The sequence below is a fragment of the Prunus persica genome, chromosome G7 (genome assembly GCF_000346465.2).
Source record: "Prunus persica cultivar Lovell chromosome G7, Prunus_persica_NCBIv2, whole genome shotgun sequence".
Taxonomy (NCBI): domain Eukaryota; kingdom Viridiplantae; phylum Streptophyta; class Magnoliopsida; order Rosales; family Rosaceae; genus Prunus; species Prunus persica.
In genome coordinates, this window is record NC_034015.1 from 3553360 (window position 1) to 3571404 (window position 18045).

The 18045-nt window shown below is 35.0% G+C and overlaps 1 protein-coding gene across 1 annotated transcript; it reads right to left on the reverse strand.

Moving 5' to 3' along the window:
- Positions 1616-8279, reverse strand: LOC18769742 (proteasome subunit alpha type-3). The gene is made up of 10 exons (XM_020568675.1): positions 8067-8279; positions 7893-7932; positions 7690-7773; positions 6634-6707; positions 5564-5650; positions 5395-5479; positions 5221-5267; positions 4709-4774; positions 2985-3075; positions 1616-1997 (listed from the first exon to the last, which is right to left on the reverse strand). The coding sequence occupies exons 1-10, from the start codon at positions 8168-8170 to the stop codon at positions 1926-1928; spliced, it is 750 nt and encodes a 249-aa protein (XP_020424264.1). The 5' UTR covers positions 8171-8279; the 3' UTR covers positions 1616-1925.

Below are 18045 nucleotides of genomic sequence, written 5' to 3' on the forward strand. Positions count from 1 at the left end.
AGGAGTAACTTTGGCTTTGATGCAGGTAGAAGAAGCTGGTGGTTGGTGATTTAATGCTGGAAGATTGGCACGTTCTCTCTGCTTACCCATTCAACGGGCTCAAGAAAATAGGCTTGGGTTTTAGGGCTCCCAAGCAGCCCAAAACCTCCATTCTTTTGAACCTTTAATGGGCCTCATGGATCCTTATAACTATCCACACCACAACCCGCTCAGCAAGCCCCATGCATATATGTGGCTTGGCCCCACTTAAACTTGTCGGGTGGTTTAGCATATGATAATGTATTATTTGTTTGGCATGGCATGTACATTATTTATATATTTATTTAGTGGATAAATTCTTAAAATACAGCTTGGATTAACGTATGACCAACATTATATGTTATATTGGGCTTTAAACATCTTTGGGCTTCTTGTGACATTTTGGGCCTCAACATTCTTCTATAAATACTCTTCATCTACATTGTGACAAAGGTAATAACTATTCTCACCCAGAAACTTTGTATCCTTCTCCTTACTCCAAACCAGCCACTAACTTAGCCATCAGAGGGGGTTCGACTGGTATCACGCCAGCTCCCCCTCGTTTGACGATCTAGCTGCTTGAAGTGTGCAGGTTGTCCAGGAAAATTGAGTCAACCCAACAGCCCAAGGTACATTCCGGCCCTGGCTCGATTCGAGACCCTCGTCCAACAGAACCAATCTCCCCTATCAACAAGGTCACATATCTCAATTTTGTCAGTTTAATTGCACATGCTAAATATGTGCAAGGGCAAAATTGTATTTTCACTCTTTAAACAATTAATAATAAAAAAAGTAAAAAAAAAACAACCACCCAGTTATTTCTCCCACCCCAATCCACCATCCTTATCTCCAAATCCTTTCTCATTTCTCCTTTATTTGCAACCAACCACCCCACCAGCCATACCGACCCAAATATGAAGTTCGACTTGAGAGAGGAGATCAGAGGAGTGTTGGGGCAGAAGGGAGAGGAGGGCGGAGAGAGCCATAATCAATCCCATCGTTGCTTCCATTTTTGTTCCTTGGTTTTCTTTGTTTTCGTTTCTCAAGTGAGGGCTGGATGGCTCTAAAACTCTCTCTGATAATTTTTATTTATTTTGTATTTTTGACAAAAAGTATAGCTTATTGTTTTTATACTTTAGAGGCCATGAACGCAGCAACCAAGTTGGCTCGATATGCTCGTCTTCACTTTCTTTCTCCGTCTACCCCACTTGCCAAATAAGTTTTGCTCTCATGCAGTCTCATTGTAAAAACCAAAGTCCTTTTTTGGCCCGAAAAAGTTTATGCTACTTTCCAAGTTTTGCAAAGATTAACAGACCCACGAACTCAAAGCTCCAATCTTGAAAACCAAGATCCAGTTTAGAAAAGAAGAAAGGAAGAAATGCTCTCGAAAATCTCAGTTACCCACGTGAAAGCATCACCATCTGCATCCACTTCTGGATTTATTAATTTTTTTAAAGGGTTGAAATATAATTTTGCTTCTGCACGCATTTAGCACGAATTGAGAGATGTGACTTGATTTGTTAACGAATGCAAGTATCAATGACGAAATTGAGAAAATTGAAATCACAGTGACTAAAATTGCTTTCGAGCCAAACTCTGGCAAGAGAAAAGTGAACTCATATAACAGAATTACCATTAGCAGTAAAAGGGCAAACGTGCGTAATGAAAGTGAAACTCTGTTTCTCAAACATCCTACAGATACAGTTTGCACCGCAATCTTGGTAAATTGAACAGCATAAGGTACAAGACTACTACAGCAGTCAAATTGGCTAATGAAAATCCATCAATCTTATCCCATTAACCCCTTTTTTTTTTTTTTTTTTTCTTTCTAGACATACTTGTTTGAGTAGGCACAAGGACTCACTGAAATAAAACCATCAGAATAATAACATATTATCATTAGCTTTCTAATCTGCATCCATTTCTTCCAATGCTGCTCTAGCTGCTGCCTTTGCTTCCTCTAGAAGCTCATCTGGAACCTGAAAATTGAAAAATAAAATTATAGATATGCAAGACAGGCTTTCACATGGAACTACCCTACAAGGTAACAAAAACAAAACACAGATGAAGACGAAAACATTATAATACCATGCAGTAGCGAAAATGGAAAACGGAAGGGCAATGGAAAAATATTGGTTCAAAAGAATCATAATCTCCCTCCCATGTTAAATCATCAATTTGAATGTGGGGCTTAAAATGCAGAAGTTCAAAAAGATATTAAGCACTGTGGAACATGAATAATAGATATCATTAAAGTTGGCAGTTGTAGCTAGGAACCACGCACAACTGAACACTATGGCACATCAAAGAACACAATCTCTAAATCCTATACCAGTCTAGATTACTTGGTTTTCAGGGGGAAAACGACTGAAACAGCTGAGCCTTCCGAAAGATACGAATATTTTGTACCACATTTACTGACCACCTACCTCTATGGGAGATGTGGTCAGCAAATGTAGTACAAATAGCAACCTTTGAAAGAGGATTGTATTCAAATTAACAGTACTAAAACACGATGACAAGGTTTTTCACAAATAAATTAAGATGGCAAATTAATCATACAGGTCAGGAACCATTGCTACAAATAAAGAGTTTCTGCTCAGGCTCTGGAAATATTCTCAATTTTTTGTTGAATACATTTGTGAGCCTGCTATAGAAATGTACGTTCTACATCTCCAAGTGAGATAAAGGTTCTAGGTCATGTACCATTCCCCACTAGGTCCCTCCCTAAGAAAATAAGAAAAGCTATGGAATGTGGCCTAACAACCAATCAAAAGGAAATAGTAAAGGAAAGGAAAGATAATTTTTAAAAAAATCTGATAAACTTCACATATTAATGACATGTTACTTTTAATCACAAAAGATGGTATGAAAAACAAATGAGGCAATTGGAAAAAATAAAAGCTGTATCTGAAATTAGTTTGAATTTTGCAAGTTTCTTGAACTCAAAAGCAAACTTTAGATACCTTCTGATGCTGACGGTTTGATTCATCACAGACCCAGCTCATTTCTAATTCAAAGTCCTTGTCCTTTGCCTCATCATGGATTCCATAAATGCTGTTTGGCATAATTGAATATTACAGTTAGTAGAAATTTGAGATTGAGCATCATGAGACATGCATAAATACATAAATGCTTTGATGTCTTCTACCAGCACAATATTGTTCAGGAATGGGGGGCGAAAGTAGCATGAAAAATATTATTATTGAGATCACTCTTTAGAACAAGCACATTATGCCATGACATATCTTATGGCAAACTCATGAAGCATATGAAACAATCTAGTGTCTGAGAAAAAGAACTACATACTCAAAGACACACAAGCTAATAATTATAACAATCTCATGCAACACGCCACAGCTTCTTCTTTTTTTAAGAAACAAATTTTATTGCTGAAAACAATAAAATTAAAAATGGAGTGGGTGAGATGGCCACAACATCAAAAGTTCCATTTCAAAATATTGACGACTAGATGCAACTGTGAGTGAAGTGAGTGAGATGCATCTGGCTAATAAAAAATTATTTTTGTTCTGGAAGATAAAATAAATTTCTGAGGGATAAAAAGGATTACTTGAGGTTTGTTCTGGAAGATAAAATGAGGGATAAAAAGGATTACTTGAGGAGTTAAGACAAGCGCATACCCCAGAAGAACATAGCTAAGCCAAAAACAAAAACGAGAGCCACAACAAAACCCACAATCAAGAATTGCAAAAACAAGGGCTACAAAACCCCTAAACCCAACTAAGAAAGAGGCCTAAAGGTTACAGAATTATTAACTAATAGACTTGTATAATTTACCTCTTACCCAACATATTACCTGCCGTACACTTTTTATGATGTATCTTTTATCCAACATTATCTGCCATATGGGTAGCACAATAAACTTATCCAAAATCTTCATGGTACAGTGCAGGGAGACCAAGGGAAATTCAGCCCTTACCCAGTTCTCATTTCTGCAACTCTTTCTTTTTCTTACATGAACACCAAAAATGCACAAAGGCAACTGCCTAGATTTCTGCCAGTTCACACTTTAGTACTCTTTCGTTTTCCCTTGTCTATTATAGTTTATACAGTAATTATTCCTCTATGAAGGCACAGTTCGATTTATCTCCCATACCCACTCTCATTTTCCACAAAGAACTACAAAAAAAAAAAAAAAAAAAAAAATGGGCCCATAACAGTTTAGACCTATCAGTAGATAGAACAGTGCACCCAGTGAAAAAAAAAAGGCTTTCGACCCTCTATCTTGTTCATAATGATATGACAACCAATATTATCAAATATGAAGCATCCTTGTTAGGTACACTGAATTTTGAAGAAAAAAATGGTCAAAAGAAAAAGCTGTTTGTCTTGAAAAGGTTACATTGAATTTTTAGGAAAAGTAAAAAGAAAGAGTTATTTATATCGAAAAACAAAGGTCACATTTTTGATGTAGATATACATGCATACCTACATGCATGCATATACACTAATAAGGTCCTGAAATAAGGGCCTGCTCGATGCATCTTACCCAATGTACACCTCTTTGCATATTTATCGGCCACATCTCACGTAATAGTTGAGAAACAAACCCTTATTTAAGGACCTTGTTACAAAATAACACTATACATATATTAAAAGTCTGTACCTAGATGCCACCATCATCAAATTACAACATGCCAACAAAGAATTCATAGAGGATGCCACTTACATCTTGGCTACTTCAATAACACCTTGCCGACAAGTCAATTCCGAGAGCTTCAACTTTTCAATCTCACTGCCATTACACGATATAGATATACCAGTACCATCTTTCAAATTTCTCAGCACAATAAAATATAATAAACAAAAGGAGAGAATTTCAAGAACGAACAAATTTAACATTAATGCTATTATCGAATTATAAAAGACAAATGTTCAAGCATCCTTGTTAGCATAGACTGTGTACAGCCTGGTAGACCAATTTTGACTTAATGTTTGACTGATTGGTACACAAGCTTTCAGAGGGACCAAGATGGACCAAATTGATACGAAATTTTTGTGGATACATTTGAGTGGATTTCCCTAATGGCAGTATTTGGTACACAAGCTTTCAGTGGGACCAAGATGGGCCATATTGCAAATTCTACTACTCAAGTCCGCATTAATAAATCAGGAATTTCTCAACAAGATAATGCTGCAATATCTTGTCACAAAAATTTAGAAAACAAACTCTCAACTTACGTCTTAGCAGCCTGCCTGCCCTTTCCAATTGCAGCACCAAAATACCTCTAGAAGCAAGGCCAAGAGCAGTATTAATACAAAACACGTCAACAACAAAAATACTATGCTAAATAAAAAAAAGGAATAAATACAATTCTTACGCAGAAAAATAACAAGATACAAAAATAAACTCACATAAGAAATGCCGGAAGGTTCAACCATGTACAGTTGTGGCCCATCTCTGTCATAACCTCCAAGGATTATCCCACATCCAAAAGGTCTGCGTAACAACTTTCATAAATAATAAGAGGGTGTAAACAGAACCTTTAAAATGATAACAAGGAATTGCGAGTTCTCATCAAACCTGAGCCACCAATATAGCGTACACAAATGCACATAGCTAGCAACACGTTCGGCAAGTTCCTTAACAGGAATCTGTTCACCATACACACTGCAGAAAAATTATAAAATTTAGATAAACATGTAAAAACATGAATAGATAAAAGATACACAGACCATTTGAATTTCGGGTGAACCCCAGAGGTCAATTTCAAGGGTCAATCTATGTATAATGAAGAGTCAATCATCACATCGCAAGTAGTAATCATTCCAAGACTGGGGAGGAAAAAAGAATAAACGAGTAGTCACAATTATGCATGCATACAATTACTATAGAGAGTTTCAAAACTTGTTCACCAACCAGATTGTCTAGATAATTCAAAAGGATATTAACAAAAAGACCAGTCATGTCCATTATTATTAACAGGCAACGAACAAACATTAAGCAAGTCCCGACTCCTGAAAACACAAGCATAATGTGAAATAGATAGTAGCCACAAAGTGAGGGGACCAGCAACATATTTGCATTTTTCAAAAGGTATCAGCAGTATTAAACTATTACAACATGCGGTGAGGCAGAGGGAGACAGAGAGAATTCTCCAGAACAGGGAAATACTTCAGATATTATCATGAAAAATGTTCAATGGCAATGGTTGAAAATTTACAACCGCATGCTTACACATCCATAACATGCAAGTGTAATCTGAAGGACGGTGAGCCTGTCTATTGACTAATATAACTAAATGAAAAGCCAAAGATGGGTGTACCAACCAAAACAAATTTTTTATTTACCCATTGATTAGACCAATCACAAGTTAACATTTAAATACAGGATTCCAGCCAAACAAACCTGTCCATTCAAATTATAATAGAGCAAAAAATTGATAAAGAAAAGGAAAGGAAAGTAAGGGGAGGATATATTAACACAAATCCGAGAGAGAGAGAGAGAGAGAGAGAGAGAGAGAGAGAGAGAGAGAGAGAGAGAGAGAGAGAGAGAGAGAGAGAGAGAGAGAGAGAATGTTTAAATGTTCCAAAGAACAAGAAACACTTTTTTTCTTCTTTTTTTGTAGGCAAAACTCAAAGAGAAAGGCACACCTTTCATAGTTGTTAGCTTCAGACTTGGTCCTGGCAACAATTTGCCTTCCATCTGCTGCTAATCCAGCAACTGCCTGTAATTGGATAACATCATAAAATGCATCAAAAACTAAATTTAAAAGTCAGCTCTCTCGCTAAGATTGATAGGTCATAATTGAACCACCAAAATTATCAGACAAATCTCATGAGATATCAAAAAATCTAAAGCTGGCACAAAATATCATACATTCTATGAATATCTCAATATCTGTCTATGATGTATCAAACTACAGTTAGCAATGGTTTATACAAATCCACATGCTGCTTAGAATATCATATCACCAGTTTGACCATAACCTACGAACGAAATCATAAAGGAAGCACCCAGGGATATAAGAATCAGGCTAGCCCAGTCTTGCAGATTCCAACCATATCTAGTGACTTTTCAATTCCAGGCGGCATTTCAAATAAGCAGCACTCTGTATGCTACTTTCTTTTATTTCAGAATCCTAGTGATAAGCATAGGTGTACAGACTTAAGATATGGAGGCTACATCAAAGACATTCACAATGTTAGTAGCTCTTGTTTAGGGCTGAAAAAGAAACAGTCTATCGATTTGTGAAATGTAGTCAGACTCTCTGAGCACCAGGACTGCTAAAGTTTTAAGATTTCATCTTATACTTCTAAGCAGCAAGAGAAACACCTATTTTCTTCCCAAAAAGCAGCTAGAGGCCAGAGCAACAAAACTTTCAGATAACCCAACAGCAAAAGTGAACTCCTTTCTCGCCTAGTTCAAGCTATAGTGTAATTTCTATATAAAAAACTTCGCTTGTAAGTAATATTGTTGATGCCTAAAGTGTATTTTTCAATGAGGAATATGGATTTCCCCACATTATAAGTGACCATCGAACATATTATCTATCTAAGCATGCCCACAACATAATCTTGGCATCCTTGATTAACAATGGTAGATAAATTAAGATCCTAAAGAAAAATGAACCATTACTGAGCTCAGTTAGTAGGACTGGGTAGAGCCCACTTTTGACAGTAAAACTATAAGAGAATCCAAGTAAATACCATGCCGGAGTGGCGATGAACAGAATGAATCCTTCTATTGGAACCTGGCAACATCATCTTCGACGCTATAAGCTTTTCAACACCCTGAAATTCAAAATAAATAAATAAAAATTACTCATGTTTACCAGTGAGGATGAGAACTAAAATTTTGAAAAAAATTTATTTATTAAACTACAAAGAAAGAAAGGAAAAAAAAAATTTACCATAACAACGCCGTCCTTACATTTGATCCCAATAACAGTCCTGCAACAATTAATGGACAATTACAAAAACCTCCAAAGTCCCAAATCAGATAGCGAAAATCGTGTGGATTGAAAATTTGGACAAGTATTGCATTTTTCGGGGAACCAAAGTAGGGTTTCAGAGGGAAAAGGTACCCGGAGTTGTCAACGGCTTTGGCGGCGTACTCGATCTGGAAGACGCGGCCATCAGGAGAAAATGTGGTGACGGAGAGATCGTAACCTGTTCCAATGCTGCTCATCTTTCTTCTTTTGGGTCGAGTGTTGTTGAGAGCTCGACTGAGAAAGCTACAAATAGAGAGACACTGGCTTTTCTCTCAAGAAATAAATAGACTAAACAGAGGAGGAGAGGGGATCTTGATGACTATTTTTCGATTTGGGTTTCGGCTTGGGCGTGGGCCAGCTCGTTTGTAAAACCCACTTTGCCATTCTTAGAGGTGTTAGACGGCCGTTTCAGCTCGTTTAGAGTCCAACTATTTAATAAACAGGCCGTACAGGGCTCGTCCATTTATGAAAATTATCAATTCCGGTCCAAGCCTACAATCCTAGCTTATATGGGCTCAAGCCGTGATCGTGGCAGACCATTAAATAGGCCGAGATGTGCCCACACCAAATTTAACTTATGCATTATTTTATTTTTTTTTGGTAATTTTTTTTACAACTTTATGAAATTTTTTTTTATAATTATGTACTAGCCCCTTGACACATGCTCACGCATGTGTCAATTGGTTTTCTTTTTCTTTTTTATTTTATTTTTAGAATTAATAAAAGATAACAGGGTAGTTATGTTCCATAAAAGTAGGACCTATTATCTTATTTTGTTTTTAATTTTAATTTTTTTAATATTAAAAAATATGAATTTATCATATTATCCTCATTTAATTAATAATTTCAATTCTTAATGTTTGAATTAACAAAGGGCATTTTCTGGTATTTTGAATGTTTCACCATTCTCTGCCTTTTGCTTTATATATATAGATATATAAAAAAAGATTTATTATTTGTTGAAAAAATAGGCGAATAACTTTATTTAAATACATTTAAATAGAAAATGACTAGATTATTGTTTAGATTTTAAAAATTGAAACTTGAAAATTAAAATTATTATTTTATATATATATAATAAAATATTAAATTTTAATATATATTATTAGAAAAAAGAAATAGACTTGAAGTTAAGATATAAATGTAATAATATTATGTATTATTTTCCTATAAAATAAATAAAATTTAATAAATGGGCTTTAAATGAGCAACTATGTTGGGTTTCTAGCTCGCCCCATACGTTTGACACGCTTACAATAATGAGGGCTACTATCTAAGGTCTTCAAGAGAGGACCTACTTGTTAGCCATTGGATCAAATTTGGTAGTCCAATATTCTCGTGAACTTAAGTAGCAAGAGTTTTCTCAAATGCAAGACGATTACTAAACACGCCAACAGAACCCCCAATGAAAAGGATAGGGACCAATCATTGTGGCTAGGAAGCCATTCAAAAAGAAGTGTCACGCAACTCAACCATGATGTGATGGTGAGTCCAATCCAAATAAATGATCGATTATGCCCAAGCATCAAGCTCATTCCCAAAATACTGAAGAAGCATCAATAATGATTAGCAAGTTTGTCAATCACAAAAGCCCATTAATCTCAAATCCTCCAAATCATGTCTGGACACAAATGCAAATGTCAATGGTCAAACCAAATTAGTGAGTTCATATAAAATGCGCATTAATCTTTCCTTTGACATTGACAATAAAAAATGGTACAAAACCATTTTTCTCATGGGTTATCTACCCCATGCAAATTTATGTGAGGTCAAAACCATTTCAAATCTCCAAAAAGAAATTTCAGAATCAATTCGAGGACTCTAAACCCTCTCAAATCTCTCAAACATAAATTCTCAATTAGTGAATCATTCACTCATTAATTGCCAAATTTTGGAATTACGTCAGTTTGATCCTTTCATAGGGTACGTAGGTAATTTAGGCTCAATCTATATGCAACCACAAATCCATTTGAATCAATGGTTTTCGTCAACCAAATTCAGTCAAAGAATGATCTTCACAAATCAACTTCATTGAGGTTTCAAGTCAAATCTCAAAAGGGCTCTAAACCCTATCATCTGTCTCAAAGACACAAATCCTAAATTAGTGTGCTATACTTACCTATTAATTCCCAAAGTTATGAACTATGTTGGTTTGATCTTTTTATAGGGTACGTACGCAATTTACCCTCAATCTAGATGCAACCACCACCAAATTCAACCCAAACAAATACCATGGTTTATTAACTAAATTTGCCCCAAACACAATTCCAAATAGAATCCTAGGTTTATTCAACTAAATTCACTCAAACTTTTTTCAATCAAATCCAATTCAAATTCCGTTTGCAATGAGTCATGTATTCATTGCGATTTTCAAAACTACAAGTGGCTTAATTCCCGCAAAACAAAACACATCCTTTCTGGGAACATTTAGGTGTGAGTTACAGGAAAAGGTCTCTCTACATCTAAACTTTTTAGATCACTTTTCTTAGCTCAAAGACCATGGACACGTCAATAAGTTAACAATTGTAGTTTAGATTGCTACTTGAAATTATGTACTTGCCCTTATGTGTTAACTTAAATGATTTGCTAAACGAAATATCCATAAAAGGTTTCATCTAATGATTAGCTTTTAGGGATTATTTCTAACAAGATATCCATGTTTTCTTATGCTATGTTGAGTTTAAAATATAGGGCTTATATACTTATGTTGAGGAATGCATGATTTGGATTGAGTTTAAAATACGAATAGAAACATATCATTACAATGAATATCTTATGGAGGATGTAGATTGCAATTTATGGCTAAAATAATGATAATGAATCTCTTTTTCTTGAATTAGACGAAAATGGTGTTGCATTACTAGATCAAACTCTGCAATCATTTCAAGTAGGCCTAAAAAGTTACCATTACTATCTTCATAAATGTTTTCATTTGTTCCACGAAATGCCAAATTACGTATAGCAAGACATTTCACAACGGCAATGATTCTAGGTATAACATTTTTTTAATGTAATTTATCTTTCTTGATAAGCTCTTGTAACTCTTTATCAATTGTTTGATTTGTTTTCAATCTAATTTGCAATTCAACACAAGACCTCAAGTTAGTGAGGTGTTCAACACTTTTTTCATGTTGTTTAAGCTTATCACCAAGATGTTTCCAATTTCAAATTCCATCACTTGCTAACTGACTTCTAGGATACATTGTTTTAAACAACTTACAACAGAAGCAAAACACCTTATAATGTTCGATCATGAGTTTCCTCATTTGATAATGTTCGAATATAATAATTTGAAGAAAAATGTCTTTTGTATTCATCAATAGGGAATTTGAGATTAGTTTCTCTAACGGGACCCTTTTCTATAAGTAAATCTCTCATTTTTACATCAAAGTTATCACAAACTCTCGAATCATGAAAGTTATAAAAAAAAAACCTTGTTTCTGGACATTCAAGTTCATTGAGGCAAGGTTGATCAATATTTTCGTTTTCATCTAGATCACCAACTTCTTCATTCACATCATTCTCATTTTTTGCTAATTTTTCCAACTGAATTGGTTGTTCATATTCATCGGGTAAATTTTCAAGTGACGCATTGATTTTTTTAAACAAAATATTTATTCAAAGACCCTCTTAGACTTTGAGCAATTTCTTCTTCCTTTTTCTTTCTTTGTCTTTTGAGATTTCCAAAAAGTCGTTTTTTTAGGAAACATTTTTTGAGTTTTATAATAAACACAATACAAACAATAACAATAAAACTAATAAACACAGAACAATAAAACTTGGATTTTGAGCATCTTTTCTTGAACTTGAAACTTTCAATTTCCAAATGTAAAGAACAACAACTCTGCTGAGTTTTCTACTAAATCAAATAAAAAAAATAGAAAGAAGTTAATAAAGATATCTATTACAGAAATCATGTTATGTATGTATCTATCTATAAAAAAAATGACAAAAAGAAAGAACTTTCAAATTGTTGTTGTTGGTTCCGATGTGTGTTATTACTCAGTTTAGAACTATCAATTTCTTGCTAAGGACTCTTTATTTTTCCATATTTATTTTAGTTTCCTTTTTTTTTTTGGGAATATTATATTACATAATATATCATCTATTATTTATATCTTTTCTTATCGAACATTGCTTCAACTCCTTGAATTCAACATCTGTTTGGTTAACAACCTCGTATTGCATCTTATCACATTAATCATTTTTTTCTTTTCCATTAGATCAAAATTACTTAGAGGGATGCAAAATATGCTAAAGTACATGAGTACCTTCGGGAGGAGTATGAGGTTACACAACGCTTTGGAAACTTGGATTTCAAGTTAAATTTTGTAGAGGTATGTTTTCCCTTGTAATCATTACAAGTTCATCTTGGTTCTTAAATAAGGGAGATATAATTACTTCAAATTGTTATATTGTATCATAAGAAGTTGGCTGGAAAAATGATATAATACTTGAAAACGCGTATGAATGGACAATGTATAAAAATTTGAAACATTCATTTCTTGCAAGAAAGTCATATCTTATGGAATGGTGCATCATTTTCTAGTTGAGTTTAGAAAACATTATGTCACTATACGAGATTGTTCATGTTCATGATGTGGGAAGCAGATGATAAAAGTTGCAACAACCAAGTTAGTATAGAAAATTGTCAGATAGAGAAAAGTGATTTTTTATGAACATTATTACAAAGTGTTAAAAATTCTCTGATTTCATCCCTAATTGAATTGCAAGTTTCAGTATAAAATTATGTTGTATTTTATAATATGACTGAGACACAATGCACATCAGACACAAAAAAACAATTGCATTATCCATCCCAATAGTATTTGTCCAACATCCAGATTGTGAGATAACAACATACAATGCTTTATATTTGAGGCAGTAAAAAAAGAACCAATTATATCATGTCAATCTCTACTAAGTAAAAAGCTGAAAAGAATTCAGGTCATCTGCATTTGACACCAAAAATCAAATGCAGATTGTGGCATAACTACATACAGAGTTTTTCATCCCAATTGGATTTATCCAACAACTATATTGTGAGATAACTACACACAAGTGCTCTACATTTGAGGTAGTAAAAAATGAAGTAACTATATAATGTCAATCTATATTAAGTGAAAAGCTAACAAGAATTCAGGTCATCTACATTTGGTACCAAAAATCATCTTCTCATCTTTTATATATTGAAACTGTATGTGGCAATCGTTCATAGGTGATGGTTATTCCTTCCAAGCTTTCTTCTATAGCATCCTTCCTAACAAAAGCTAATATTAGACTTGCCTATTTCATCTTTTCACCAAATTCAATGAACCGAATATGTTTAATGTTTGTCAAACACCATGCCACATCATCTCTTGGGGCATTCTAATCAAACTTCCTGCTCTATGGAACTTCTTTCCTAATTACCATTTTGAGATCCAATCTTTGTACATTAGGAACATGTGGGAGAAAATATGGGATGAACACCCAACCATAAGAATTTGCAATACACAACCTCACGCTCATGACGTGATGGAAATGGAGAAATGTCTTTCCAAACTTGTCCCGAATTGCATCTTCATTATGATAAAAAAGGTAGTCAAACAACTTTAGTTAAATGTAAAACTTAGTGATTGCAAAGATAAAATCAGCACATTAATCAATAACAATACATACATTTTATTCAAAATTGAAAATACAAAATTGAAACTAAATCATAATCCAAAAGTACCGTCTCCAACAACTAGCGAGATAACATATAGTGTCACTTTGTTAATTGTTGAAAAGACTTCTCGAGAAAGACAGAGAAGTTGCCTCTTCGCTTCATAGAAGCGGCTTTGCAACCTTGTTTATTAGAGAGAATATAAATTTCCAATCTTAAATTTTATGAACAGCGACTCGTCGAGATGAAGAACATTTAGTTGCGGAGCATCAATTTCAACTTCATAGAGGTTTCCAGTTGAAAGGTACACCTCATGTCCTCTACCAAGTTGTAGCTTATGAAGATGCAATTTAATTTTTAGTCTTAGGAGACTCTTGAGAGCTTATTTGAAATTTCTGTTTTTTGTGAAGGAGTCTCATGATATTTTCTTGTATTTGCAGATCCTAGAGCATCTGACACTTCTTATAGAATTCAAGGACATATGCGTGTGATGACCGAGATATATTGACTTGTATAATGCTTAATCTCTTGAAAGTCATTGTAAAGGGAGTCTCTGACATTAGCACATGGGTTCGTTTTATTGGTTTAGACTGTTGTTGAAAGTGTGCGAACTTATCTTCTGTGTGCTGAATAATTTGAGATATTTTGTGAATTTGTTATGTAAGTGGATTTTATGTTCTGAGTCAATTACAAGGGAGATTTTGTCAAATTTTCAGCAGAAGTCAAACCACATGGTGGTTTTGAATTTAGGCAAAAGTGGTATTTTAGTAAATTTGAGCCTGACACCTGCCAGGTGTCAAACAGGTACAAGGTTCGTCATGGATTCCAAAGGATTCTAGTTATGCTACGGGAATAATTTCCTACAGTGTTCTTCATAAGAGAGCGGTGAAGGGAGTTTATATGACAACTTGCTACTAAGTGAATGACGAGGATGCCTCAGAAGAAAAATACGAGACTAATGAAAAACAAAAGGTCTTAATACAATCAGAAAATCCACCATCACAGTTCATTATTTAGGAAGCGATATGCAGCTTCATGAAGCAATACACATAGCATTGGTAAAGGCATTGACAAATCTCAACATTCACCCAAATAAAATAAGGACTGGAAGAATGGATCCTAATGCTCAAGACCAAGATATTTGTTGTGAACATGTGCTTCCATCACATTCATTGATGAAGACCTCTTGCTGGGATCCAAACCACATAATCCTCCACTTTTTGTATCAAGGTTAGTGAGAACAAAAACTTAGTTCCGTGCTTGTGGATGGAGCTTAGGCGGTCAACATCATGCCCAAGTCAACAATGATGAAGCTAAATATCACCATGGATGAATTGTCTCGAAGTCGTCTTATGATTCAAGGCTTTAACCAAGGGGGGGAAAAGAATCATGGGCATGATCAGAATTGAGCTTGTGATATGTGACTTAAAGTTGAACACCTTATTTCACGTGATTGATGCAAATACTTCCAATAACTTTCTCTTAGGAAGGTTGTGGGTTCATGAAAATAGAGTCGTGTACATAACTTTGCATCAGTGTTGTAAGTTTTATAGAGGTATAGTGAAGAAAATCATGGGTGGCACTAAACCATGTACTGAAGTCGCGTCTCATTTCGCTGATGCCAAGTTTTACATGAATGAAGACACTGTATATGAAGTTATTCCCATTAAAGTTCACTCAACAGACAAGGCCATATCAAAAAGAGACGAGCTGTCAAAATTCATTCCCACTGAAAATAATAGTAATAAGCAGTCCAAAAACTTTTCGTCTTGATAAATGGGTTCATCACCAACAGAGTCATAGAGGTTTCCGTCCCTATTCTTCGTTACGTCTCGATATCCCGGCTGAAGGAAAGACAATATCCAATCAGAAAAGAAGTATTAAGAAAGTTAGGGGAAATTAATATGAAGTTCTTGAAGGAGTCAACAACCATGCATTTGCCCAAGTTGAGCAATTCGGATATTTCGAAACCTTGGGTATCGAGGTTCGTCAAACCATCATAATATGTAACAAGGCACGAATATCTTCTCTTCAAAAGAACTAAAGAAGGTTTTGATCCTAACGCCTCTAAGCTCATGTCAAAGACATGTTATAACTTCGGCTTATCACCTTCACTAGGAGAACTTAATCAAGATATCAAGGGATAAAAGACACATGGCCTTAATGAAACCCAAAAGTAGTTGAAGGAGTGTGGTTATACAATTGACTTGGGTAGAGCAAGCCTTGGTTTTACTCATATCATACCAGTTAAGATCACTACTATGAGGAAAGAAAAGAAGGCAGATGCTCAACATATTAGTGTGAAAGTGGTCGATGAGGAGAGAGAATTAAAATCCAATAAGTGAGCCTCAGTGTTTGACTGTTTAGCCATGCATATCCAACAAATCTCAGTTTTCAACCACATCAAAGAATCAATATCATGACCCTTGACGTTAAAAAAGATGGATATAATAGCAAAAAGAGGATTTCAGCGCTAGAAAGACTCAAAGTTACAAGTAAGGCGTCTGAAGAGAGAGATCAACGTGAGTTGAAAGGTAGAGTTCATATTGATTCAACATAAGACAATGAAATTCGAAGCCTTATCCCGTCATGTATGAAATGTCACTCCACATTAGACGTAACTTCAAGTGACAACTCAAAGTGAAACAACGAACAATCATACGTACTCGGTAAACTTCGAGTCAGCCAAACAAGGGTGATGATGAAGAAGTGGTGGTCCTAGCAGTCCATCACGTTACGATTAAAGAGCTCGATGATGAGAAACCTTTTGAGGCTGAAGTTCAAAAATCCTTTCCTGCATTAAAAGACGTGGGGTAAGCAACTTTAGATGAATTAAAAGAACTCAACTTGGGCACAAGTGAAGACCCAAGACCTATCTTCATTAGTTCACTTTTGAACCCTAGTGAAGAGGAAGCATATCATCAACTTCTACTTGAATTAAAGGTGTCTTTGCTTGGACATACAAGGAGATGCCAAGCCTCGATCCAAAAGTTGTTGTCCTTCACCTTGCAATAAAGCCCAGAATGCATCCAATCAAACAAACTCAGTGTTGCTTCCGCCTAGAGCTTCTAGGTCAGATCAAAGCTGAAGTTGACACGTTGATTAGACAACTGGATTGCAAAAATTGTTCTTATGAAGAAAAAGACAACTGGACAAATTTGTATTTGTGTTGACTCCGAGATTTAAATAAGGTTTGTCTAAATGATGACTTTCTGTTGCCCATAATTGAGTTTATGATAGATGCAACTATAGGTAATGAAGCTTTATCTTTCATGGATGGTTCTTCTGGATACAATTAAATAATAATATCGCGAGAGGATGACGAGCTCATAGCTTTTCGCCCTTCAAAAGGAATTTATTATTACAAGGTAATACCATTTAGTCTTAAGAATGCATGTGTGACCTATCAGCGTGTATTGCATAGGATATTTGATGACATGCTTCACAAGAATGTCGAGTGCTATGTTGATGACTTGGTGGTCAAGTCATAGAGAAGAAAAGATCACTTAAAGGACCGAAGAATGGTTTCAATAGACTGTGGAAGTAACAACTCAAGATGAATCCTTTGAAGTGTGCTTTTGGACGAGTCTAAGATTATAGGTATCCGAGACATTCACGAACAAAGAACTTTACGTGAGTTGAAAAGTTTATAAGGACATCTACTTGTATTTGATAATTCATCTCAAACTTAGTAGGGCAGTGTTAACCGTTCAGTCGTCTTTATGAAGAAGGATGTCCTGTTAGTTTAGGATGATGCTTGTCATAATGTCTTCGAAAGCATAAATAAGTACTTATTGAGTACACCACTATTAGGAGCTCCTATTCCTAGCAAGCCACTCGTATTGTACATTGCGGCTCAAGAGAGATCAATTGGAGCCATTTTGGCACAAAAGAATGAGTCACATAAAGAGCATGCACCACTATTTAAGTCAAAACCTTACTAACCCCGACCTAAACTACACATCTATAGAAAAGACATGTCTCGCACGAGCTGACCTAGTGAGGTATGTTATGTCAAAATTAGTTTTGACAAGGTGCTTGGCTAAATGGTGACTCCAAATTAGTGATCAACCAGCTCTTGATGCATTATGAGGTTAGGAAAATGTGAGAGAAAATATGGCATGAACACCCAACTAGAAGAATTTTCTATACACAACCTCAGGCTCGTAACACAATGAGAATGAAGAAATGTCTTTCCAAACTTGTCCCGAATTGGAGCTTCATTATGACAAAAAAAAGGTAGTCCATACAACTCCAGTTAAATGTAAAACTTAGTGTCTACAAAGATAAAATCAACACATTAATCAATAACAATACATACAATTCATTCAAAATTGAAAAAACAAAATTGAACTAAATCATAATCCAAATTCACCAAACTCCGATAACTAGCGAGCTAGCATATAGTGTCGCTTTGTTAATTGT

Excerpts from the sequence above, each read along its gene's own strand:
- LOC18769742 (XM_020568675.1), bottom strand. The coding sequence starts at position 8,170 with ATGAGCAGCATTGGAACAGGTTACGATCTCTCCGTCACCACATTTTCT. Across the intron at positions 7,933-8,066 it reads AAAGCCGTTGACAACTCCGG|GACTGTTATTGGGATCAAAT; the intron begins GTACCTTTTCCC and ends TAATTGTTGCAG. Across the intron at positions 7,774-7,892 it reads GTAAGGACGGCGTTGTTATG|GGTGTTGAAAAGCTTATAGC; the intron begins GTAAATTTTTTT and ends TTTGAATTTCAG.